General features: G+C 39.3%; 1 protein-coding gene across 1 annotated transcript in view; it reads right to left on the bottom strand.

Annotated features, from left to right (window-relative positions):
- The window catches only part of LOC121900042 (phosphodiesterase 4D interacting protein), a 121,885-nt gene that overhangs the window by 87,889 nt on the left and 11,444 nt on the right, over positions 1-22,552 (bottom strand). Inside the window, exons 2-3 of the mRNA XM_042415943.1 lie at positions 17,840-17,892; positions 11,368-11,435 (exon numbers count right to left, since the gene is read on the bottom strand). Of these exons, the coding sequence (XP_042271877.1) occupies positions 11,368-11,435; positions 17,840-17,846 (75 nt within the window). The 5' untranslated portion in view covers positions 17,847-17,892. The remainder of the gene's footprint in view (positions 1-11,367; positions 11,436-17,839; positions 17,893-22,552) is intronic.

Genomic DNA, 22,552 nt, shown 5'->3' with positions numbered 1-22,552 from the left:
AATATAATACATAAATATCTTTCTGAACAACAGAGAAACACACACAATGGAGAGCTTTGGAACATGCTGTACATCATATAGAGAAAACATGCAGACAAAGACATGTGCAAGTATCTCAAAATCAGACTTGAATGCTGCACGTTGTTCCTCGATACTTTCGAGAAAACAAAATAAAATACAAACTTGTCAGGAATAAAACACAGATATACAGTCTGTCAGGCGTTTCCAGCCGTGTTACCGCCGTGAGTGTGTTGGGAGCAAATTACTGTACACTTTAACTGAACAATTATCATCCATGACTGACGCCGTGATCAAGTCAATATGTCTTCTCTGACCCGCTGGAGAGGAGCACGAATTTATTGCGCACGCCTGGGATCAATTAACAAAATCTAAGTCGGACTGCCAATGTAGCACTCAGGTAGCCTTTTTCTCAGTTTCTCTCCAGATGGTGGCACTAGTGCAGTACAGTGAAGCCTGTCTGCACTCTGCACCACTTACTCTCCCTGAACAAATCCTCTCTTGAGTCTACAGGATGCAACGAGGTGCTGAGGATGACATCTTCATGTTTTTCCAGTGTTGTAGACATAATTTCTCAGTGAGCGTAGGGATTAAAACATGTTTAACTTGTGAGATGTTTTGTTGTATGGCTGGATTAACCTGTAAGGCCCCTACTGATCACCTCTCTGTCCTCCCCGTCGCCTCCTATTCCCATTAAATCCAGTCCAGCAGACTACACACTGCAGTGTCATTATAATAATAATAATAATAATATTAATAACTTGCAGCCCAAAGTGTTTGACAAAACAAGATCAAAAACAACAAGTTAGGCCAAAAACTAACATGAAAATAAAGGACAGACATCCAGAAACTAACCAGTGTTCCTAAAATGGATATAAACTACCTCCAGGCTCCATGTTTTCTTCGTGAATATGTTTGGTAATTTGATTAAACGTAACTTTTTTTTTTTTTTTGGAATATGCACCATAAGGACCTGTCTTAGTTGATATTGTATATAAGTGGTGCAAACTCCCTAAAAAATGAGCAAATAATCAAATTAACTAAAACCAGTTGAGGCTTTCTCGGCCCCTGTGGGGTTTTTTTTTGGGGGGGGGGGGCCTGCTGTGCTCGGTTGATAATCCAGCTTCGCTTGAGTGTTTATCAATTTGTTAAATCTTGTTGCTTTAGTCCAGTTGTCGCATTGTGAAGGAAACATGGAATATCTGCAGATTAGAGCTCATCAATCCCGACTGAATCAACTACTCCAAATATTTTGATACATCAGGATTATTATTAATGCTTTTCAGAAGGTATTTACACATTGTTTGAAATACAGTAATAATTAAAAATGAAGATATGAGCCACAATGGTTAAATGTGCTCAGAAAACTGAACTATAATGCAGGAAAATAGTTGCTGCTGCTGCTTTGAAAACTTTGTATTTCAGATAAGTTGCAGGATTCTGTGAAGAAACCAAAGATCACTGTGAATATTTCCAGATATGCACCATTATCCAGAACATTTATCTGAACATGAAAACCTTTGAAAACCTCAAAAACATTTTCAAGGTTTTTGCAGACAAATATGAGCAATATCACAATAAAATAATCCAACTTTCAGCTTCATATCACATTATCGACATATTCATCTCTCCAGGCTGAACGGCAGGTTATTGCTTGTTTCACCTTTTCAGTAATTGACAAAAATGTGCTCCGGTCATGTGATATATAACAAAAGGACACTGAGTTTGTAACTGTGTGTGTGTGTGTGTCTAACGCACATACCGAAGATTGTAGTGCAAATGTGGTGGAAAACAGCAATTTACATGCCCGTCCACCTCCTTGTTAAATCACAACAAGCTAACCATTGAGAAAATGTCTGTCTTTGTGTTTGTGTGTGTGTGCATGTGTGTGTGTGTGTGCATGTGTGTGTGTAGGACAGCTCATTTACGTTCGAGCAGATCTGCTGGTTGGCTGAAAGCTGAAAGCTGAGCTGCTGTGTATCGATCTGCAGTCTGTCTGAGTGCTGCTGCGGTGAAAACTGACTCCTCCGCAGTCAGCACGTCCATTAACGCTCGTTAGCTCATCAGCCGGACACGCTGCAAAAAATTACACCATCACAAAACATCCAATTCCCGTTTATTTCATTAAAGAAGGAGATACGGCGGTTTCACGTCGCTCAGATGGTCACAAATTGATCCCTTCTCCTTCATGTGTCATGCAGAGAACAGTCTCACTGAACTTTGCAAAGAGAGATTTATTTGTCTTTATATAACTTTATTAAAAAACAAGTAGTGCAAAAGGAAGGGTTGCTGCTGGGAGGGCAGTGAGTGCAAGGACAAGGAATGAGCATAACAATAAAGTGTTTTGATTAAAACCATGTTTTTAACTAAGAAAAATAAGAAAAACAACCAAAAAATGAATTAAAACTAGATATAAGAAATATATAATTTATTGTTTTTCATTTAATAACTAAAATAAAGAAACAAGACTACAGCAAAATCTGACTTGACTCCAGATTTTTTTGCAGTGTAGGTCAGTAAGGGCGCAGACAGACAAGCTGGCATCAATATCTATTCTTAGTGGGAGATATGAGAAAACCCGAGAGAAGGAAATTTGTATCATACTTCAATATCAATGCGGGTATGGATGGTGTTTCCTGAAATAAAGAGAACAGTCTAGAAATATTTGTTCTTACAAAGCTGCATAGCTTCTATTTCCTTTTTCTATTCTCCTTCTGAGATCTTAAGCTCCTTCCTTTGCTATAAAAGGTTATTCTTTACAAAGGAAAAATACCTCAGACTCTTCGAAGTAATTGCAGGTTTTCTTTCGCTCTCTTAACCTTTCGGTAAAAACACTGAGCCGAATGACGAACTCGTCTGACGGCTTTGGTTTTATCAACTGTAGCTTCAGATCGATCGGACGACGGTGCAGTCTATTCAACTTTTAAAAACATAATTAAATATTCTTTTCAAGGATATAACTTTTAAGTATAGCATACTACAGGCAAAAGTCAGACATTGCAAACAGTTATTTTTATTATCAGGTTTATTGGGTGATTACTCTTGGCTACATCAATGCTGGTAACCAGAAGTTATGCAAATAAAGTCATTGAACTCTGATACAAACATCATTTATTTTTTGGAGGTTTTTTTTTTTCCTTAGAATATTTATGGACACGTCTGAGTTTTACTGGGAGTTCTTTGTTTCCTTAAAAGAAGATTTATTCTGTTTTTTAAAGGCCTAAATGATGCCTTGTTAGATTCAATTGAAGCTAAACAACAAAGTAATCGTTGTTTTAACTTTTAAGCTTCTGTAGCGGAGCCCAGTCGTCTCAGAATATGGAAAGTAAACTCCAGGAAACACAGGAAACTCTGAATGTGAGATTGCATTGAGTTACAGACTCACCCATCAGAGCGAGAGCTGTCTACTTTTCTCTCTAAATGCACTTTAATGCACTCTGCTGCTAACTGCTTGTTCTTATTTTGTTTGTTTTCTCTTGAGATTTATATGTTTTTATCATTTTTTTAAAGGGAATGTTGTTGTTGCACTGCAGTGGGATGGGAGGAACAGCATTTCTTTATTTGTGTGTATGCAAATACACAAGAAAATGACAATAAACTAAATCTTGACTCTATAATCTCTCTATAGCAACCAATTAGCAACCAAATAGCTACCACTTAACAACCTATTTGAACAATTAAGCCACCACCTTGTGAAGGACAAGCACTCCGACTGAAAGCTACAGCATCACGCTACCAAAAGCTGCTAATGGCCCTTTAGCAGCTTGTTAGCAACCAACAAGCTAACGCATAAGAAACACTTGTAACAGCTTAGCAACTATTTAGCTTGCCAGACACCTAATAATAAATAACAATCTCCCAACAGCTAATGTTTATGCAACCACACACTCCTGCACAACAAGCACACATAAATGTCTTTTAAGGTCCATTTTTTTTAAAGTAATTATTATTGACTAGTATGTTCACAAGCAATGTCTTTGTTAGTGAAAATCATTTTTAACATACCACTACTGAATTTAGACATATTTCAGGTTGATTATGACATTACAACATTGTGCTGACTTGCCAGATGATCGTTCTAGTATTAACTAGAATCATCTGTAAGGTAGTTGGACGTCTCTCTGTGTTGTTTTTGCCTTTTATCCAACACTATTACTTCTGTGTTCTAACATGTTACCATACAAAGCTGGAGATACCACCTAATAAAGCAATGAATCAGAGCCAGCAGCTTGAGGGCTGACACACACACACATATTTTTAACCTATGGTATTTTCAAATGCTACAACAAAAACTAGGAGAGCGCACAAAGGAGGAAGACAATAAAGGAGATAAAGCGAATTAAAAGAAACGTGCCGTTTTAATGACATGCTCACTTCAGCCCTGCTGTCAGCTGCGGGATCGGGTGTTCTTTCTGTGTTTTGGTCTCCATACAATACTGAATACAGTCCATTACTGCCACTCTGGTAATGGTAATCCAACTCTGACAGACCTTTCAAAGCATATGTGGCTTTTTAGAAGTGAACACTGAGACCGAGGGCAAAATAACAGATTAACAACCCTAATTTGTCCTGAGGTTTTAATGGCTAAAATTATACGCAATCCTCCCCCTTCTTCTATCAATCTAAGTGTCTCTGTGGTCGGTTTGAATTCACATTTATAGGCAGCCATGTGCTTTCAATTTCTCCTGTGGACTAATAAAGGCCATTTGAGAAAGGGGCATTTTGATTGGGTGATTTTTCTTTCTTTTCTCTTTTTAAAAACCTCAGGATTGCAGAGCGCGGATGTTTGACAGTTACAAACGCTGCTCTGGCAGGTTCATGTTTCTTCCAGCGAGCCGGCGGGAGGATTGATTCTTTAAACTGACGCAAATGTAGACAGAGGACAAACTGTACACACACACACACACACACACACACACACACACACACACACACACACACACACTGAGCCATAACCTGGATTCAATAATACAGACTGCTCTATTAAGATGAGAGGACCAACATACACCACCACTGTCAGAAAAACTTAATGTAAAACTACAGTGGCAAAGAAAGGTCAACAAACTTTAATCTGCTCCATCAGAAAGTGGAAATTTTTCAGACAAGAGCCTGACTGTTATGTCTCTGCTCTATATTGAAAATCAGTTGTTTCCGTTTGTTATAGTTTGAGAGTCTGAACTGTAAATACTCCAGCACACTGATGGAAATCAGATAAATCACATTCTGAACTCTTGCCTAAACGTCTCGCACTGTAAAGAGACTTCTTGCCAGGTTTCCAGTTTCTGAATTTTCTGCATTGACATACTCACAGAGAATTCATCACCATGTTTTTATTTATTTTTATTTTTTTTATTTTTTTTTTTATTGTTGTAAGTCTTATCTTTCACTGGATCAGAACCACCAGGGGAACCTTGTGTGACTTAGGAATTTACTGGCCACATCTGTGTTTCGTGCCGCACATTCTCACAGGAAACAAACGCTGCAGATTTACAAATCAAATCCCAAGGTTTATATCCAGATACGATTGAGACGTAACATCCTCTCCACAGCCACTAATAACCAAGCAAAAGCTAGAGGAGCCAACTGAATTTGAACAAAAAAATGCCATTAAAGTTCTAATTAGCAATTATTTCCACTGGAGCCTTTAACCTACAATACTTGATTTAGACAGGGAAGAAAAACAGTGCAAAACTTCCAAGGAGTCCTTGAAAAAGCTCAGCATTTTTTCTTTCAGGATATGAATATGGAATATTTGTAGAGCAGAGACAACCTCTGAAAACCTTGTCAATTCATAAAGAACAGCGGCGTCTGTAGCCTACCGGTTGAGACACAAGTACACAAGGCTCCTTATATGTTGACACCAAAACAGTTGACAGTTGTGGAAAAAGAAGTGGGTGCATTTTTAAAAAGGTCAGGATACTAAACCAGAACTTGTTCAAATATAAATATACAAGAACAACATTCAGAATAACTGAAAACCTTGAATACCATGGGTGAAATAACAAACATGCAAGCTAGTTAGCAAATTCCTGTCGCTCAGTTCAAGACTCGCTCACAAGCTTGTCAGCCGATCACAACCACAGCCAATCAATAGCTAGAAGATGCTCCTGAAACACACAAAATACTATAAAAGCTCATTTAGAATCGAGGAGAGAAAGACTAGCTTACAACCTTACAAGCTAACAAGCTAGTTAGCGTGATTCAGTCGCTGGGACTAGAAGTAGCAGCGCAAAGCTCTGTTTCATTAGCCAGTCGTGAGAAAAGCAGTTTTTAGTGCGAGACTCTTGACTTTTCTAAATCAAGAGTACATTAAGTTTGAACTCCCAAACACCAAGTTTGAACTTTCATTCTTGGAAGTCCAAACAGGCGAATGCAGTACAACAGCGCCGTTCTTGATAACATCACCAGCTCAGCTAGACTCAACTGATCATCTGTTATCGTCAATGTAGGCTAATCTATATTTACAATAAATCTACTCTCTATCTATTATACTATATGTTTAAGTTTTATTAATGGCAAGATGTATGACATCCGTACCAAAGGTCTTGCTGAGATACGGCTGTAACTTCCCACTGGGGATGACCGTAAATGATGATGGGAGCTCGTCAGCTAACCAGCTAGCAGGCCCTGCTAGCTTCACATCTCCTAAAATATTTAATGTAAAATTGTTAAATTTCGTTTAAAAAATAAAACTGTTGAGTAGCAATCAACAAAGCATCTTTTAGTGACTTTTAAATAAATCTGTAGGTATAATGGCAGGACAGTAAATGGCAGTAGGCCTACCATGCAACCAGGACATAACTTTAACATTAAGCTCAGACATGATTTTCACCGTGTTGAATGAACTAATTAAAGCAGGTTTTCAAGGATAGGTTCACAGTTTTTCAAGTCAGTCTTAAAACAACAGACAGGTGCCCAAATGAACAATGGGTGTTTTCAGACTGGACCACCCCCCCCCCCCCCCCCCCCCCCCCCCTCCCTTTTTATTGTGTCCGCACCACAGGAACTGGGAACGATCGCAGTTCTTAGAACGCCACTTTGAGGGACTTTTTAAGCTCCTGCCTCAGAGTACGTACTCTCCCAGACATAAGTGTATGCTGGTCTAACACATTGACAATGCAACACCGGCAACCGCCATTTTTAGAAACCCATATAAAGCGTAAGCCTTGTAAACAACAGCTGTTAACGGTGGCCTTAAAAAATGGAACAAAACACTGGGCTCTCACCTCCGTCCCCAGCAGCCTCCTCCTCGCCAGCAGCAGCAGCAGCAACGCCAGCAGCAGCAGAGCCGCCAACGTTGCCGCCCCGGGGAGAGGTCCAGCGACAGGTCCGCCGCCAGCACAAGCCATCCCAGGCCTGTCCAGCTGTTTCTAGGCGGGGGTGGCGGGCCTGTTTGTGCCGCTGCCTCCAGCCAGAGACAGCATCAACAACCTTTTTCACTTCATTAAAGGTGTAACTATTACATGGCATCCGAGACGGTTTTCCCAGTACTAACATTACACACTCATGTTTCAGGAATTAGCGCTGTTAGCCATGAGAGGCGCCCCATCTGGGTCGGCGGGGACATTCCTCTTTCCTCCCCAGGTGAGGTGAATAAGGGGAAGGCCGTGCGTGAGGTCCGCTATTCCTTGGCCTTCACACAGGCAGGGCCCCCACACTCCACTGCAGCTGCTAATAGCTTATTCATGTCCCACTGGTTAGCTAATCGCCGCCGCTCCACATTGCACACTACCCGGGCCCAGTGTGCACTGGCGTGTGCCGCTCATAACACTGTTCTGCCCAATGGCGGTGGGACGTTGTTAAGGAAGTGTAGCACCCCATGTCACCCTGGTGAGTAACCCCTGTTAGCACGGTTAGCTGTATTAGCTCTGTTAGCACTGCTAGCCGCCATTTCAATGGCATTTCAATGTGACATCAGATGTGAGAGCCTTGTGCAGGCTACGTCACTTCAGTGTTCCTATTGGTGGTGCCAATGCAAACAGAAAAAAAGCCCTTGAAGGTATGTAGGAAGCTCCCCAGGGAGCAGTTCCTCTCACGGAGTCCCGACAAGTGTTTGCTCCAAAAATGCCTTTTGAAACAGGTTTTCCTCGCTGTAATCATTCCTTCAAATGTGCTTTCAGTGTAAATGATGGAAGCCAAAATCCACAGTGTGTCCACACAGTCATTTTGTGAAAACATGTATTTAAAAGTTGATGTGAAGCTTACATGAGGATCAGCGGTCTGAGTTAGTTATAAGTGGATATCTGCCACATTTACAGTCTTTTTAGCATCAAATCTCCCATCACTTACACTGTGAGTCAGTACGAACGGGAGGAATGATTACAGCAAGAAAAACGTGTCAATATTCATTTGGGCACGTGACTGTTGTTTTAAGACGAGACTTACCAAGAAACCAAGAAAATGAGGAGTGACAATTTAAAGTATGATTTGTAATAACTGGTCTAAAACATGTAAAAACACTGACAAAGATTTCTTGCAGGTCTGTAACACACTGATTGTAATTCAAACACACAACATCAGCAATTTCATAAATTTTTCTCTCATTCTCTCACATACGAAGCCGGTGTTTAGGTTGCCTCCCAGTCTGAACTGTATGTCTGCATATAGCATGACTCATCCCTTTATCCCTCAGTGGGATACTCAGAGGGAAACTTCAAAGGAAAGCTGCCTGCACGCTGTAATATAGCCTCCAACCAACCAGCCAAGAGTTTAGCTTTCTGCCTCTGCTCGTAGCTTCAGAGTAGATATGTCTTCATTCTGATAATACAAAGCTTTTTCTTTCTTTTTTTTTTTTTTATTAAAGCCTCTGGACCAGTTCAAGACACATTTTTTTTACCAACTTAAAGCTGGTATCCAGAATATTTTAATGAATAAATCATCTATATGGTGGAATATCATGCAAAACTAAAAACAGCATGACTGAGGTTGGAGACTTTCTCCATTATTACCTAATTATTAAACTGAAAATCACATCTGTCAGTCAAGTGCTCTCATGCATCAAAATGTTCAACATCAGCATAGTTACATTGGCACATTATCCAAACAGCAGGTTTCCACATGTGGGAGAAAATAACCAGTAATTTTCACTTTTCTAGAACTAGCATGTAGGCTTCAATATCATCTCTTCAGGCGCTGACTGGATCTTTTTCTTGTTCTAGCAAAATATATCAACGTTTCTTGTTATAACAGCTTGACAACTTATCATGTTACAACCACATAAAGTGATATGTTATTACAAGAAAAGTTGCTTGTAAAAACGGAATAATTTGGTATCTAGTAATAACAAGAAAATATCTCAGAAAAACATGAAACATATCTTGTAATAACATCAAAAGGATCTTGTTAAAACAAGAAACTGAGCTTATTCATTTTTATCATGGTGGCAGTAATATGCTGCTGTACTTAATAATAGAAGAGGCACTTAAACATACTTACAGTAGGTGTTACATGCATACTGTTCAGCCAAAGTTTGCGAACAAAAAGCTCAAGTGACATAAAATGAGCAAAGATCACTACATTTCAGAGGGAAATATTGTACTTTCTACTCCGCTACATTTATTTGACAGCTTTAGTTACTTTTCAGATGAAGATTTGACACAATGGATAATATAACAAGCTTTTAAAATACAACACATTGTTAAAGATGAAACCAGTGGTTTCCAACCTTTTTGGCTTTTTGACGTCTTACAAAAAGCAGTGTGTAGTCGGGGTCACATTTCACATGTCTATGAGTTGTTAACAGCTCCACCAAATAGTGATTTTTCCCTCTAAACTTCTCACATGCTTTCATTTCAATAAATGTTCAAATGATCCAATATTTCACCAAAAAATCAAAGATTAAAGAAAAAGTTTAAAGAAAACAGATTTGTGTATCAGAACTTTGTTTTTTCTTCTTTCCTCTCCCATTAATCATCTCACGACCCCTCAGATTTATCTGGTAACCCTTTGGAGGGGCCCGACCCCTAGGTTGGGAACCACTGGACTAAACTAGCTAACTGTATATAAAGTAGTGTAAACTAGCTCCACCTCCAGCAGCTACAACAGTAACATGCTGCTCTAACACTGATGCTTCACTATTAATAATCTAATGATGTCATATATAATAATATATCAGTCAGAGGGACCAAACCACTACTTTTACTGCAATACTTTAACTACATCAAGCTCATAATACTTATGTACTTTTACTGCAATACTTTAACTACATCAAGCTCATAATACTTATGTACTTTTACTGCAATACTTTAACTACATCAAGCTCATAATACTTATGTACTTTTACTGCAATACTTTAACTACATCAAGCTCATAATACTTATGTACTTTTACTGTAGTAGGATTTTTTATGCAGGACTTTTACTTCTATAGTCTATAAATTATATACATTAGCACCTGTTTAAAAGTCAGAATGGTACCTGATACAACCTAAACTCTTCACAATGATGCAACAGTAATACAACCAGCACCTCCCCCTCTATAGCTCTGTCCTTCACTAAAAGGGGAACAGGCTAATTGCAGCAAGCACCTCCAGAGTTATATCAGACCCATAATGCACCTGGCAGAGCTCCCAGAATCCATTACTCTGGCGGAGAACCAGAACCGGCGGAAAACTGTGCCTCTCATCTCCTCGGTTCAAAACCCAACCAGACACACCGTGAACTATACAGAATACTTGATTCCAGTTTCTAAAAATACATCCGCATATGCGGGTTCCGCTTATTTATTCATAAACCTCCGTCTTTACATGTGATTCTGTCTTTGTGCGAAGCGTTCGCCTTGATCATCGATACGACAAGCCGTAGAGACAGCAGTATGGAAAATTTAGAAGTTTTTCTTTAGTTTGTTTAAATCTCTTGGGCAGAGTATTTTTGTTAATGTAGAATGTAAAAATCTCTCAAAATTATGTTTCAAGACTAAAAGTGCACTGTGCAGCTGTATAATGTGGGAAATCAGATCAGTATCTATAATTACTCAGTATTTAAAGACCATATATAAGAGCATATATAAGTAACAGTATGTATAAGAGACAGACAGGGAGTGTGGAGGAAAGTCTTTGACTCATGCAGAGTTTCAGTTGCCACATCATCTTCCCAAACACACCTACATAGTCATTACCAGCGAGCACAGACAAGCCCGGACACCTCCGACGGAGAGAGAGAGAGAGAGCTACGCCAACGTTAGTGGCCTCATTTCTACATTTCTACCTCAAATGTTATTTTCCAGCAGCTCTATAGCAGCTCAGTTTGCTTTATCCTTCTCACAGCGGCATCAGACAGGTAACTTTATTACTACACATACAGCTATACTATCACATGAGTCCAACATTGTGCAAACACAGCAAATTCTTACCTGTTCAAACTCTCTGAGGCTGTGCATCTGTACCGGTGGGCCTTTGCCTGTCTCATCACACGAGAAATCTGCAGATAGGAAATGGAAAAGAGACCAAATCAAACTTAAATGTAAGTGTTCTTAAGCAAGACACCAACAGCCATTTTTTTTACTACAGGAGCTTAAAAACTTGATAACCTGACATTTTAAAAACATCTGGAGGCTTCACAACGGGTGTTTCCACTGTGTTTAATTGACCAGGACATTTCAGATATATGTCATTATAAAAGTGACAGCAGGGAGGACGATATCATTACACAAACATGAAGTTTACCGACAGAGAATCCAGGTCTTTGTGCTCTAAAACATCATCTATTGTGCCAGACCACACTGCTCCACTGTGCCGCCATTAATTTCCTTAATCGTTCTTTAATCTTTTTCATCTTTTTAAAATTTTTTGGCTGTGTGTTGTTTCCCAATTTTTTTGGCCTGAGAGATCTTCTAGTCAGACCTTTTGGTTTCTAACCGCTGACTCCAGTTCCCTGTGAATGGCCTCCTGCCACCGAACACTGCCCTCCATTTTTCTTCCTTTTTTTTTTAGTTGCTCTGGCCAATAAAAGTCTGAAGGTTTGAGTTCAGAAGTAAAATAATTAAACAGAGAAACTACATTTATCATTCTAGAAAATAACACATAATGATCAAAAGTTATTGAGTTTTCCAACAAAAAGAAATGCTGTGTGAGTTATGGAGTTATTAATGAGCTCATCGACTTAGAATCAAAATTTTACTTCTTTGAAAGAAAACTGATACTTAAATCTTACATCTTCACTGAAAAAACTTTTCTTTACTGCTTCATTTTATTGTATTTTCCCTCATCTGAATTTTGGCAGCCGGACAGCGAGAAGACTGAAAGCTGTAAAAACTGGACGGTGACAAAAATAGGATTGTGAAAATGTGACTTATCCCCAGTGAAAATGATGTCCTAAGATAGAGATTTCAGTAGAGAAATGGTGATTACTGTTGTTTAACGGCGCCAAAATGTAGTTCCAGGAACTCCTCCGCTGAGTTTCATTAAGTTGCAGCAGTAAAGAAAGGGTACTAATATAGTTTAAAGGTTGGTGTTACTATATTTGAACATGACCTCTGACCTCACGATGGCCTGATGTGAGAGATTGAGCTCAACAGACTCAACGGCACATGAAGAGATTCAGCGACACGTTCTGTTGACAACTAGAAGTTTTGAGATGTTTCAAAACCAAATTGATTTTGAGCTCGAGAGTTCACGCTTGCTTATTCACTTGTTCTGAGCTTTCGACTGTATTACACGGTCTTCATCAGCAGATAAAATTGGCACAGTTGTCATGGAGATCCACTTCTTTCTCTCTGTATTAAGTTGAAACTGACAGAAGGATATAGTATCCATTGTTCTTTATTTCACATTGAATATAACTGAAAATTTGCTTTTGATTTACAGCTTAACATATTATTTAATACAATAAAACTAATGAAAATGGCCACGAGTATTGCTACCTTTAATTTAATATTTTGTAGCACAGCCTTTCGGAGTCTGAATATAGTTTCTACTCGTCTCCGCTGGTAGTTCAGCCGACTCTTCTTGAGCAAACTGCTCCAGTTCTCTCAGGTTTGATGGATGCCTGGTCTCCCAGGTTTCAGCTCTTTCCACAGATGTTCAATGGGATTCAGATCAGGACTCATAGCGGGTCGCTTCAGATCGGTCCAACGTTTTCTTCTCATCCTCTGTTGGGTGCTTTTTGATGTATGTTTGGGGTCATTATCCTGCTGGAAAACCCATGACCCGCAACTGAGACACTGAGTTTTCTGACACTGGGCTGTATGTTTCGCTCCAAAAGGCCTTGATAGTCTTCTGGTTTCATTGTGCAGCACAGATTCAAGACCAAAAAACATCACTGATTCTCCTCCATGTTTCACGGTAGGCATGGTGGTGTTATTGTCCTCGAAGGCTTCATTTTTTTCTTCTGTAAACATAAGGTTGGTGTGATTTACCAAAAAGCTCTGATTTAGTTTCATCTGTCCAAACCACATTCTCCCAGAAGGACTGCAGCTTGTCAACATGCATTTTGGCAAAGTCCAGTCTGTTTTCTTGTGTCTCCCTCTTAGAAGTGGCGTCTTCCTGGATCTTCTATAGTGACGGATGGTGCGATGTGAACCTATTGTACCTTGAACTTGAAGATCAGCTTGGATCCGTATTGAAGTTTTCTTTGGTTCTTTCTCGACCGTTTGAGCAATCCTTCTGTTCAATCTCAGGCCAATTTTTCTCTTGCGACCACGTCCAGAGATGTTGGCTACAGCTCCATGCGCCTTAAACTTATTAATAATATTGGCAGCAGTGGTCACGGGAACATCGAGCTCTTTGGTGATGGTCGTGTAACCTTTACGTTGACCCTGCTTGGCTATTACCTTGTTTCTAATCTCTTCAGACCATTCTTTAGTTTTCCTTCTGTTTTCCATGTTCAATGTGATGCACACAGTGGCACAAAACAGCAGAGTGAGTAATGTTCTCCTTTTAAAACTGGCTGCATGATTGATTATAAGATTGAAAACACCTGTGATACTAATTAAAACACAATAGTCTGCTTAAAGTATCACTACAAATCAATTATTTCTTACAGTTTCTCAAGGATAACGAGACGTTTTTCCAGGCTATTTTAGAACGTCTTTGCATGAATTCAGTTATTTTCACATCTTTTTTTGTTTTATTCCACTGCAAACCAAACATAGACATGCATTGATAATAAAATATCTTTTCATTTCAACACCATTCAGGGCGAATTATGCATTATTTTAATAAAATGCAAGGGTACCAATAATTTCGGAAACGTCTGCGGCCATTTTTCTGAGCACTTTTAGGACTTCTTGTCAATGTCGGCTTAAAAATTGAGCTTGACAGTTCATTCTAAGCTTCATCTACTGATGAAGACTATAAGTTGCGGCTGAAATCTCAACTACAGACAAGTAAGTTTTATTTTTTTGTCGACATATATTCATTAAAAAATCAGGAGCATTTTGCAGGAAAGCATGAACAGAGTGAGTTTCTCTGGCCATTAGTCATACATTAAAATAAACGCATTTCATCTGCAAACTACACTATTTAAAAGTCCTCATAAATCCTGACAACCTACAGTAAAAATGTTCCACTGTTACTGAGAATCATCAGTACTAAAAGTACGGTGCTGAAATCTAAACACACCTCACCTCAGGGCTCTCTGAGCAGCATCTCTTAGACGTCCTGATCAACCCTCGCCTCTTTATAACCCTATTAAACCTGGATATATATGAGCCGTGTCCACACACACACACACAGACACACACGCACGGAACGGACATGGTGTATTCCTGTCCAGCTGAAACGGTACCACAAGTCTTAAGACGTCTCAAAGCCAAATTTATCCTCTCTAAAAAGCCAGGATCGTTCCCAGAAAACTCCACACAGGAGGGATTTGCACAATGGTTCGTGTTTTATTCCTTTAACTTGCAGAGCCAATCGGTTCGGCAGTAGAAGGCCAGATCCCGAGGGACATAATCAAGTCTGCTCTGGCAAAGAACAGATTTCTGACGGTTCTTTAAAATTGCAGCACATTAAATATTATTAAAAAGCTGCTCTACAACGTGAAGGTAGAAGGTATTCTGGATCCAAGCCTGAAAGCTGCAGCGCCTTGCAGCTGGTCAGGGTACAAAATATTACGCAACACTGATATGAATGACGCACTGGTACAACCATGCAAACACTCACGCACTCACATGCTGTATTCCTACACTTGTGAAGACCCTTATTGATACTGTATGTGTTTGTTTTTGCAGTGTAACTGAGTACATTTACTCAAGTTCTGTATTTAAGTACAATTTTGAGATACTTGAGTATTTCCATTTTATGCTAATTTAAACTTCTGCTTAGAGCTGAACAATTATTTTCAGATCTGAGGAGGTGCAATATTTGTTAAAGGAGAAATGTGTCAAAATACCATTTTAAAGTAAATATTGACGTCCTGGTATCACATGATATTCTACAATCTTTAATTTAAACATCTTTATTTAGTACAGATTCCCACAAAAAATACATCATAATCATTTTAATAATAATTAATTCAATGAAAATGAGAATAATGATGTAAAAATGACCATTCCCTCTAATATTGCAAATCATATCGCAATTACAATATCAGTCAAAATCAAAATTAGATATTTTTTCCAAAATTGTTCAGCCCAACTTCTCCTCCACTTCATTTATCTGACAGCTTTAGCTACTTTGCAGATTCAAATTAATAATATATAATATCATAAATTAGTAAATTCTGATGTATTTGACTTACAGAAACACATTAATGCATAAATAATACAATATATATTATTCTGAAAGTCTGCCATTCTGTATAATGAATACTTTTATAATTATATTTTGATGCTAATACTAAAATTTGACTTGTAACAGAGTATTTATGCAGTGTGGTATTAATACGCCTACTTAAAGGACAGGTTCACAATTTTACAAGTCAACAGTCAGGAGCCTAAATTAACATTAAACCTGTTTTTCTTGCTGTCATCATTCCTCCTGTTCATACTGACCATTAGAAGATCCCTTCATAATGCACTTACAATGGAAGTGATGGGGGACAAAATGCAAAAATGTATTTAAAAGTTTATCTGAAGCTAATATGAAGCTTCAGCATCCAAATCAGTCAAATCAAGTAGATATCTTTCAACGTTACAGTCTTTTTAGTGCCAAAGTCCCTCTTTTTGTTACTATACTTCCACCTGCAGCTCAACAGGGAAACACTGTCCGAGGAAACACAAAGAGGGAATTTGATGCTAAAAAGACTGTAAGAAAAACGGTGAATCCGTCCTTTAAGTAAAAGATTTGAATACTTCTTTCACGTCTGACCTTCACCTGAATGTCAAACCTTAAAGAAATAGTTTAACATTTTGGGAATCATGCTTTGCTGAGATCCAGTCTCACGTCTGTGTGTTAAGTACAGAGCTGGAGTCAGGACATGGTTAGCTTAGCTTAGCTTAGCATAAAGACTGGATCCAGAGGGAAAAAGCTAGCCTGGCTCGGTCCAAAATTTAAAAATACATCCACCAACATCTCTAAAGCTCACTAATTAACATGTTCTGTCTCCTTCCTTTAGTCCATATATAGACAGAAATGTAAAATCTATAGTTTGTGGTTTGAGGAAAAGTCACAATTATTTTTTGTCAGTTACGTGACTGTGAGCAGCTTCCTGAAGTCTTGTCATCACAGTGAGGTTAGCAGGAGCCGATATGCTGGCAACGCTTAGCCGTACTGGGCGGACGGATACACTGTTATTTGTCAAGACGTGGTTCCCACACTTTAACTCTACCCGGTTTTAGATTTCTGTTTATGTACAGTTTCAGCACACAAGATGGCTACAATATGCTAAAAAGTGAGCTTTAGAGGCGTATTTTTGAACTGTGAACAGAGCCAGCTAGCTGTTTTCCCCTGCTTTCAGTCTTTATGCTAAGCTAGGCTAACCACATCCTGACTCCAGCTTAACAAACAGAGACTGAAAAAAAGCAAACAAGTGTCTATCCAAAACTGTTCCTTTGAGACTAAAACCATACTGTCTCATATAAACAAATCAAATGTTTTTTTTTATCAGATATGAACATTTTCTTCCTATTCACAGTCATTAAAAAACACACCTGACATCTGTGAGGAATCAGAGGAGGGTTACGCTTTATTTTTACATGTTTTTGTTGAAAGAAACTGATTTGTATATATAAATTCTTTGGTACTGATTATGTAAAATGAGTATAGAAATCCCAATGAATTGTCAGTGCAGCCTGGAGGGTTTTTAGTCACTGAACAGGAGATTTGATGAACATGAGAAAATGTAAAATGTCCTTTTTTTTTTAGTTTTAATGAATCTCTGAAGGTTTTTACCAGTTATTAACATGTTAGCAGCTCTTTAAAGACAATTCCTCTAAAAATCAGCAACTTTCCTGGTTCTTTCTTTATTCTTCTGTCTCACAATATTCCCTATTTTTCCTACTATTAGCGCCACATTGCGTAGTTCTTTTAAGGAAACAACCTTATGAGACAATTACAGAATCTGTCACCAAAAAATATGATCAAGACCAGTTTTACCTGAATGTAGCCAAAGTCCTCAAACACCCAACATGTGAAAACGGGCTAAAATCTCCTTTTATTCTCACTCTAAAAAGTTTAAAGCTCTCAAACACACACACCTATAAAAGGGGTGGTGGCTGTTAGCAACACTCTGCTCAACACAGAGTCATTCATAGAGTCATAGTTGCAACAGACTGTAACACCTACAAACAGCTAATTAGTCAACACAGGAACATGGAGGCATCAAACCAGAAACAAGAAACAAGAGAAACATGCCAGAAAGTCTGCTTAGTAGGAAATATTACAATGAGGAGCATGTTGATTAGAGATTAAATTAGTATTTATGATATTTGAGGACTAACTTACCCATCATAGGTCCGATGCTCTTCGGCCTGGCCCGTTTCTCTGCACTACAGTGCCTGAAACAAGAGACAGCTATCAGCCAAATTCCTCCAGACTCAACACAATCCCATGTGTCTTCACCAGCAGCCGCCACACACTGATCCTTATCCCGTCATTTAAACCAGTTCTCCCAGGTGGATGGTATATTTTTCCACCTATCTGCTGCTCCTACCTGCTGCTGCTGCTGCTGCTGTTCTTCCTGGGCATATGTCACAGAAAATGTGGTCAATTCTCAAAAAAACCCAGTGGTTCAAAAATAGTCCATGATGAGCAGAGCTGAAAAGGTGGGGGGAGAGGGAGGGGGGGGGGGGGGGAGCTTCCCACTGACATGTCAGAGACAGCAGGCACACTCACACACTGCTGGTGGAAACTGAGTCAGCGCATGCTTTAAGTCACACAGCCATCACTCACCAGCGGAGAAACAGTAAACAAAGACGGGAGAGTGGAAGAATCCATTAAATCCTTCCACCAACTGGAAACCCTCTGGGCCTTTCTGAGAGCGTTTGTTACATAAAGAGTCACTTTTATTGTTAGTTTACCTACTTAAGAGATGCCACTGGTTGATACAGTGACGTTCAGTTATTTTCTACACCTCTAAGAAGAAAGAAAAGTCTGTTTTGTCCTCTGAGATCCGCTGCAGCTCTACTTAAAGACAGTCAATAAGCAGGATTTTTTTAGGATCAGAGGATCTTTGGATGGATTTCTTCCCCATTAGCACGTCCTCTGAGCCTTTCATGAATAATCAATGAGAGAGATTAAGTCGAAGCTGTAAAGGCGTCTTTTAACTAAAGTGAAGATCAGTCAAGACGAGGGGAGCTTCACGTCAGGGTGAGACTGTAATGAGCTCAATTCATCCACTCTGAATAACACAGGAATCAAAGGATTTCAGTGTATTCGCTTGTTTTACAACACTCAGACACCTCGCTGTGTGTGTGTGTGTGTTCCAGTCAGTCCTACATTGACCTCCATGACAGCCTGTTTCTTTTGCTCTGAACAAATTGGAGACTTGGTGATGACAGCTGCTGGAGGAGCTGAAGAGCAAATGTGTAACTGTGTGACAATAGAAGCTGAGTAGACAACAGTAAAGTTCAGTAAACAGCTGTGTGGCTACAGACCACCAGAACACCAATCGACAGACTCGAGTTGTCGCGTGAGAACAACATTTGTGCTCTCATGTGTCAGTACTCGTCATCAAACCTCAGCCAGTTACCTCATTAATATTCCTTCCTCTGATGCAATTAACGTCTGGAACGTGCTCTAACACAGAAGAATCCCTCAAAACTCACATGAAACTCAAATTTAGCAGAAAGAGAAGTGACACCATGAGCTGAAAGTTCCTCATATTGCACCACAAGTTGTGCCTTACATATTAATTAGGGATGGGAAGATGAACATTTACGGTGTGATTACCCTGATTAAAAAAGGATACAGTTTGGGATGAACTTTCACTTCTAACATCTTTAATTCGGTAGAGGTCCTACGCCTTTATTATTTAGAATTGTGACCAATAGTTTGTGATCAATAAAAAAAGCAGAATCCAGGAAGTCTTGCTGAATATTAGACAGCCATGGAGAAAAAACTGAGGCACTCCATCTTCAAGTGAAATAATACATTTATTCTATGAGCGTAGGCGATCACGACTCTAAGCACTTCCTCCTCCTCCTGTTTTGATAATTTGTGATCAATAATTTGATATTTAGGTTGATTCCTGCTCTCTAAACTGTGTCTCTAGCGTGCTAGCATGCTACAGCTAAGTGGTGCGCTGCCAAAAACGTTCTTCTAGTTGGAACTCGCACTCTAGAATTATTGTTCCGCACGTTGGAGTGAGTGGATTATTAAAGTATTTTGACAGTAATTGTTTGGGTCGAGGAGTGTATGAATGTAAACTGGAGACAGAGAACGTTACACTACAAAAGGACTTGTGAAAAGGCCTGTTTGTGAAAGGTCAAAGTGTTGCTTTAGAGGTCAAAAAGAAACAACATGAGATGATTACTGAGTCGCAGTACTAGAGAAACAAACATGTAAAGTAAAAATGATTTTCTGTATGTGTAAGAAATAAAATCAAACTCTCTGTTACCACATTGAATTACATAGCATCATTTTTTTGCATCGTGTTGAATCAGATCTGGAATTTTCCATCTTTAGGGGTTACAGGTTGGAGTGACATCGGGGTCAAGACGAAGCCTTGAGGTCACGCTGTAATTCTTAATCTCTCCACGAGACGTCAGCTGTCTGTGATGTTTTGGGGAAAGCAGAAACCTCTCTGATAAAGAGTATATCAGCATTTCCATGGTTACCAAGGTCAGAGGAGGCTTCCCTAAGCAACACAGACACAGACGCTCGAACCAAAACTGCTGAAATTAAACGCAACGTGACTTAAACGGTTCCTTGTTTAGAAAATAGGGAACCAGTCAGACTAATTTTTCATATTGTGGGCTGATAAAGACGAGGACTGGGACCTTCAGAGGGAAGAACTGAAAGAGACAGCATCGGAGCAAAACACTCTGGTGTTTACTGTTTTTGGTTCTCCACTTGGCCAAGTAAACTTTCAATAAACTATTTCAGCTTTAAGACATCAAAAGTCTCGTGTGCGCCTTTCTCCACTGCTGACCATCGCTCAAAATATCCACGACGACAAAATCGCGCTGAATCAAACTGCATCACAATAGGGGTGAATCATATTGTATTGCGTCGGCCTCAGTGATGGAGATGCACATCGCTAATATTAACGACATTACAGGACAGCATATCTACATCAATTGACTTATTAAATAGTTGAATAATAGATATTCAATTAAAGTCATTAATCAAGTAAAAACACCACAATATCTCCGCTTCTAAACCAAAGATTTGCTTGCATAAAACACTAATTTTCAATATGTTTTTCATGCCAGAAAGAATAAGCGATGTTTCGAGCCCCAGACTAGTGCCGACAAAGTAAAAGTCACCTGTAAAAGTTGCACCTGAACACTCTGCAAAGATTAAAACCTGCTGTGGCAAGGAGACATTAATTGAAACAGGTGTGACAACACTGCAAAACTGGATGTATTAACACACTTTTAATGTCTTAAGACGCCAGATTATAACCTTTTAGGATGCTAGAATTGAATAAATATTGGTCGTGACATAACACACACATGAGAAACTTGCTTATTCTGCCAGGTGGTTTGCTGTAGCCAACACACACACACACACACACACACACACACACACACACACACACACACACACACACACACACTGTACATTCTGCACCTGCATGAGAGGAAATAACTGGCCAGTGTGTCTGTGTTTGTAATAAAAAAGTAGTGTTTGTGTTTGAATTTGATGAAATAGTGTCTTTATATGCTCAGAATACAAATTATAAACAAAAAATTACATCTGATATTGTAAAGTTTTGCTTTGTAGATGAAGAAAAGCAGAAGTGAAGGTGTATAAATGAGAAACCAAATGCTGGACTGCTGATTCGTTAGGTTGCACAGCCAATCAGACAGCAGCTCTCTCACAAACTGACCCTGCCGCCATTTCTACTCGTCGAATAAGGCGACTGCTGTCTCATAACAGCTAAATAGTGTCGTTCACATCGCAAAAATAACAAACAAAGCAACTGCCAGCGTGATGTGTGAGAGCTTCAGTTTGAGCTCAGAAAACTTTATAATGATAGTGATCATTAGTTGAAGGTAGGGCTGGTTCCATTTGAACTCTAGTTTACAGAACAATAATCTTATCTCTCCTCCATCTTCGTTATTAACAAAGAGCAGCATGCAAAACATTCAGGTGGCTTCTCATCTTCGCCGCCGCTGACTTTCACTTTCTCTGATTTTAAATAAACTTTAAGCATTGATCAGGCTGCAAGCTCAAACTGTTGGCTTTCTGCCTGATTACAGATCTGTATTTATATTATTTTACACATTTACAACTTTTACTTACATATGTTGAAACCTGAACTTAATCAGATTTGATAAGAGATACTGAATTACATACTGAGACTCTAGAAACCATGTTTTTTTAAACACATTTCTCCGAACCTCATGCGCGGTATGTTTTGGAAACATTTGGAGATCTCGACTAAAATCTTAAATACTGTTCTGCAGCTTTAACAACAGGATCGCGTGATAATAGGACCCTCTGTTTTGTCTGGCAGGCTGAAAATGACGGTAGTCATCCGCAGATAATTCAGACTGAAATTAGCTCAGCCAATAGCTGCCTCTCATGCAGGAGCACCACTTGTGGGAGTCGAGACCTCATGGGTACTTATGTAACACCGGCACAAAGGTCTTCTTTTTTCAATGTGAGCTAAAGAACTCTTCTTCTTTTTTTGATTTTTTAATTTATCTGCATTCACTGCAGAGGTGAGTCTTTTCACATTCATGAACGCACCCCCACACATGCACCACAGAGGCAACCACACAATGAACCGACCCTTCATGACTCATCACAGGATCTGTTATCATTACAAAAAAAAAAGCCTTACCTTCCCCTGTAGAGAAATCCGCTCATTTTTCAGCTGCATGAACTAAAAAAAAAACCCCACAAACACAACAGTTGAGATTCCAGTAGCTCCAGCAGCTTCTCTCCCAGTATCTCCACAACTGTCAGGTGAGCAGGAGTCTTCAGTCTGACTGCCTCCACAGACCTGAACTCATCCCTGGATCTCCCAGACTGCCAGTAGAGCTC

Source organism: Thunnus maccoyii, chromosome 7 (genome assembly GCF_910596095.1).
Source record: "Thunnus maccoyii chromosome 7, fThuMac1.1, whole genome shotgun sequence".
Taxonomy (NCBI): Eukaryota; Metazoa; Chordata; class Actinopteri; order Scombriformes; family Scombridae; genus Thunnus; species Thunnus maccoyii.
The sequence above is the reverse complement of the archived record's forward strand: the minus strand, read 5'-3'. Positions and strand labels throughout refer to the sequence as shown.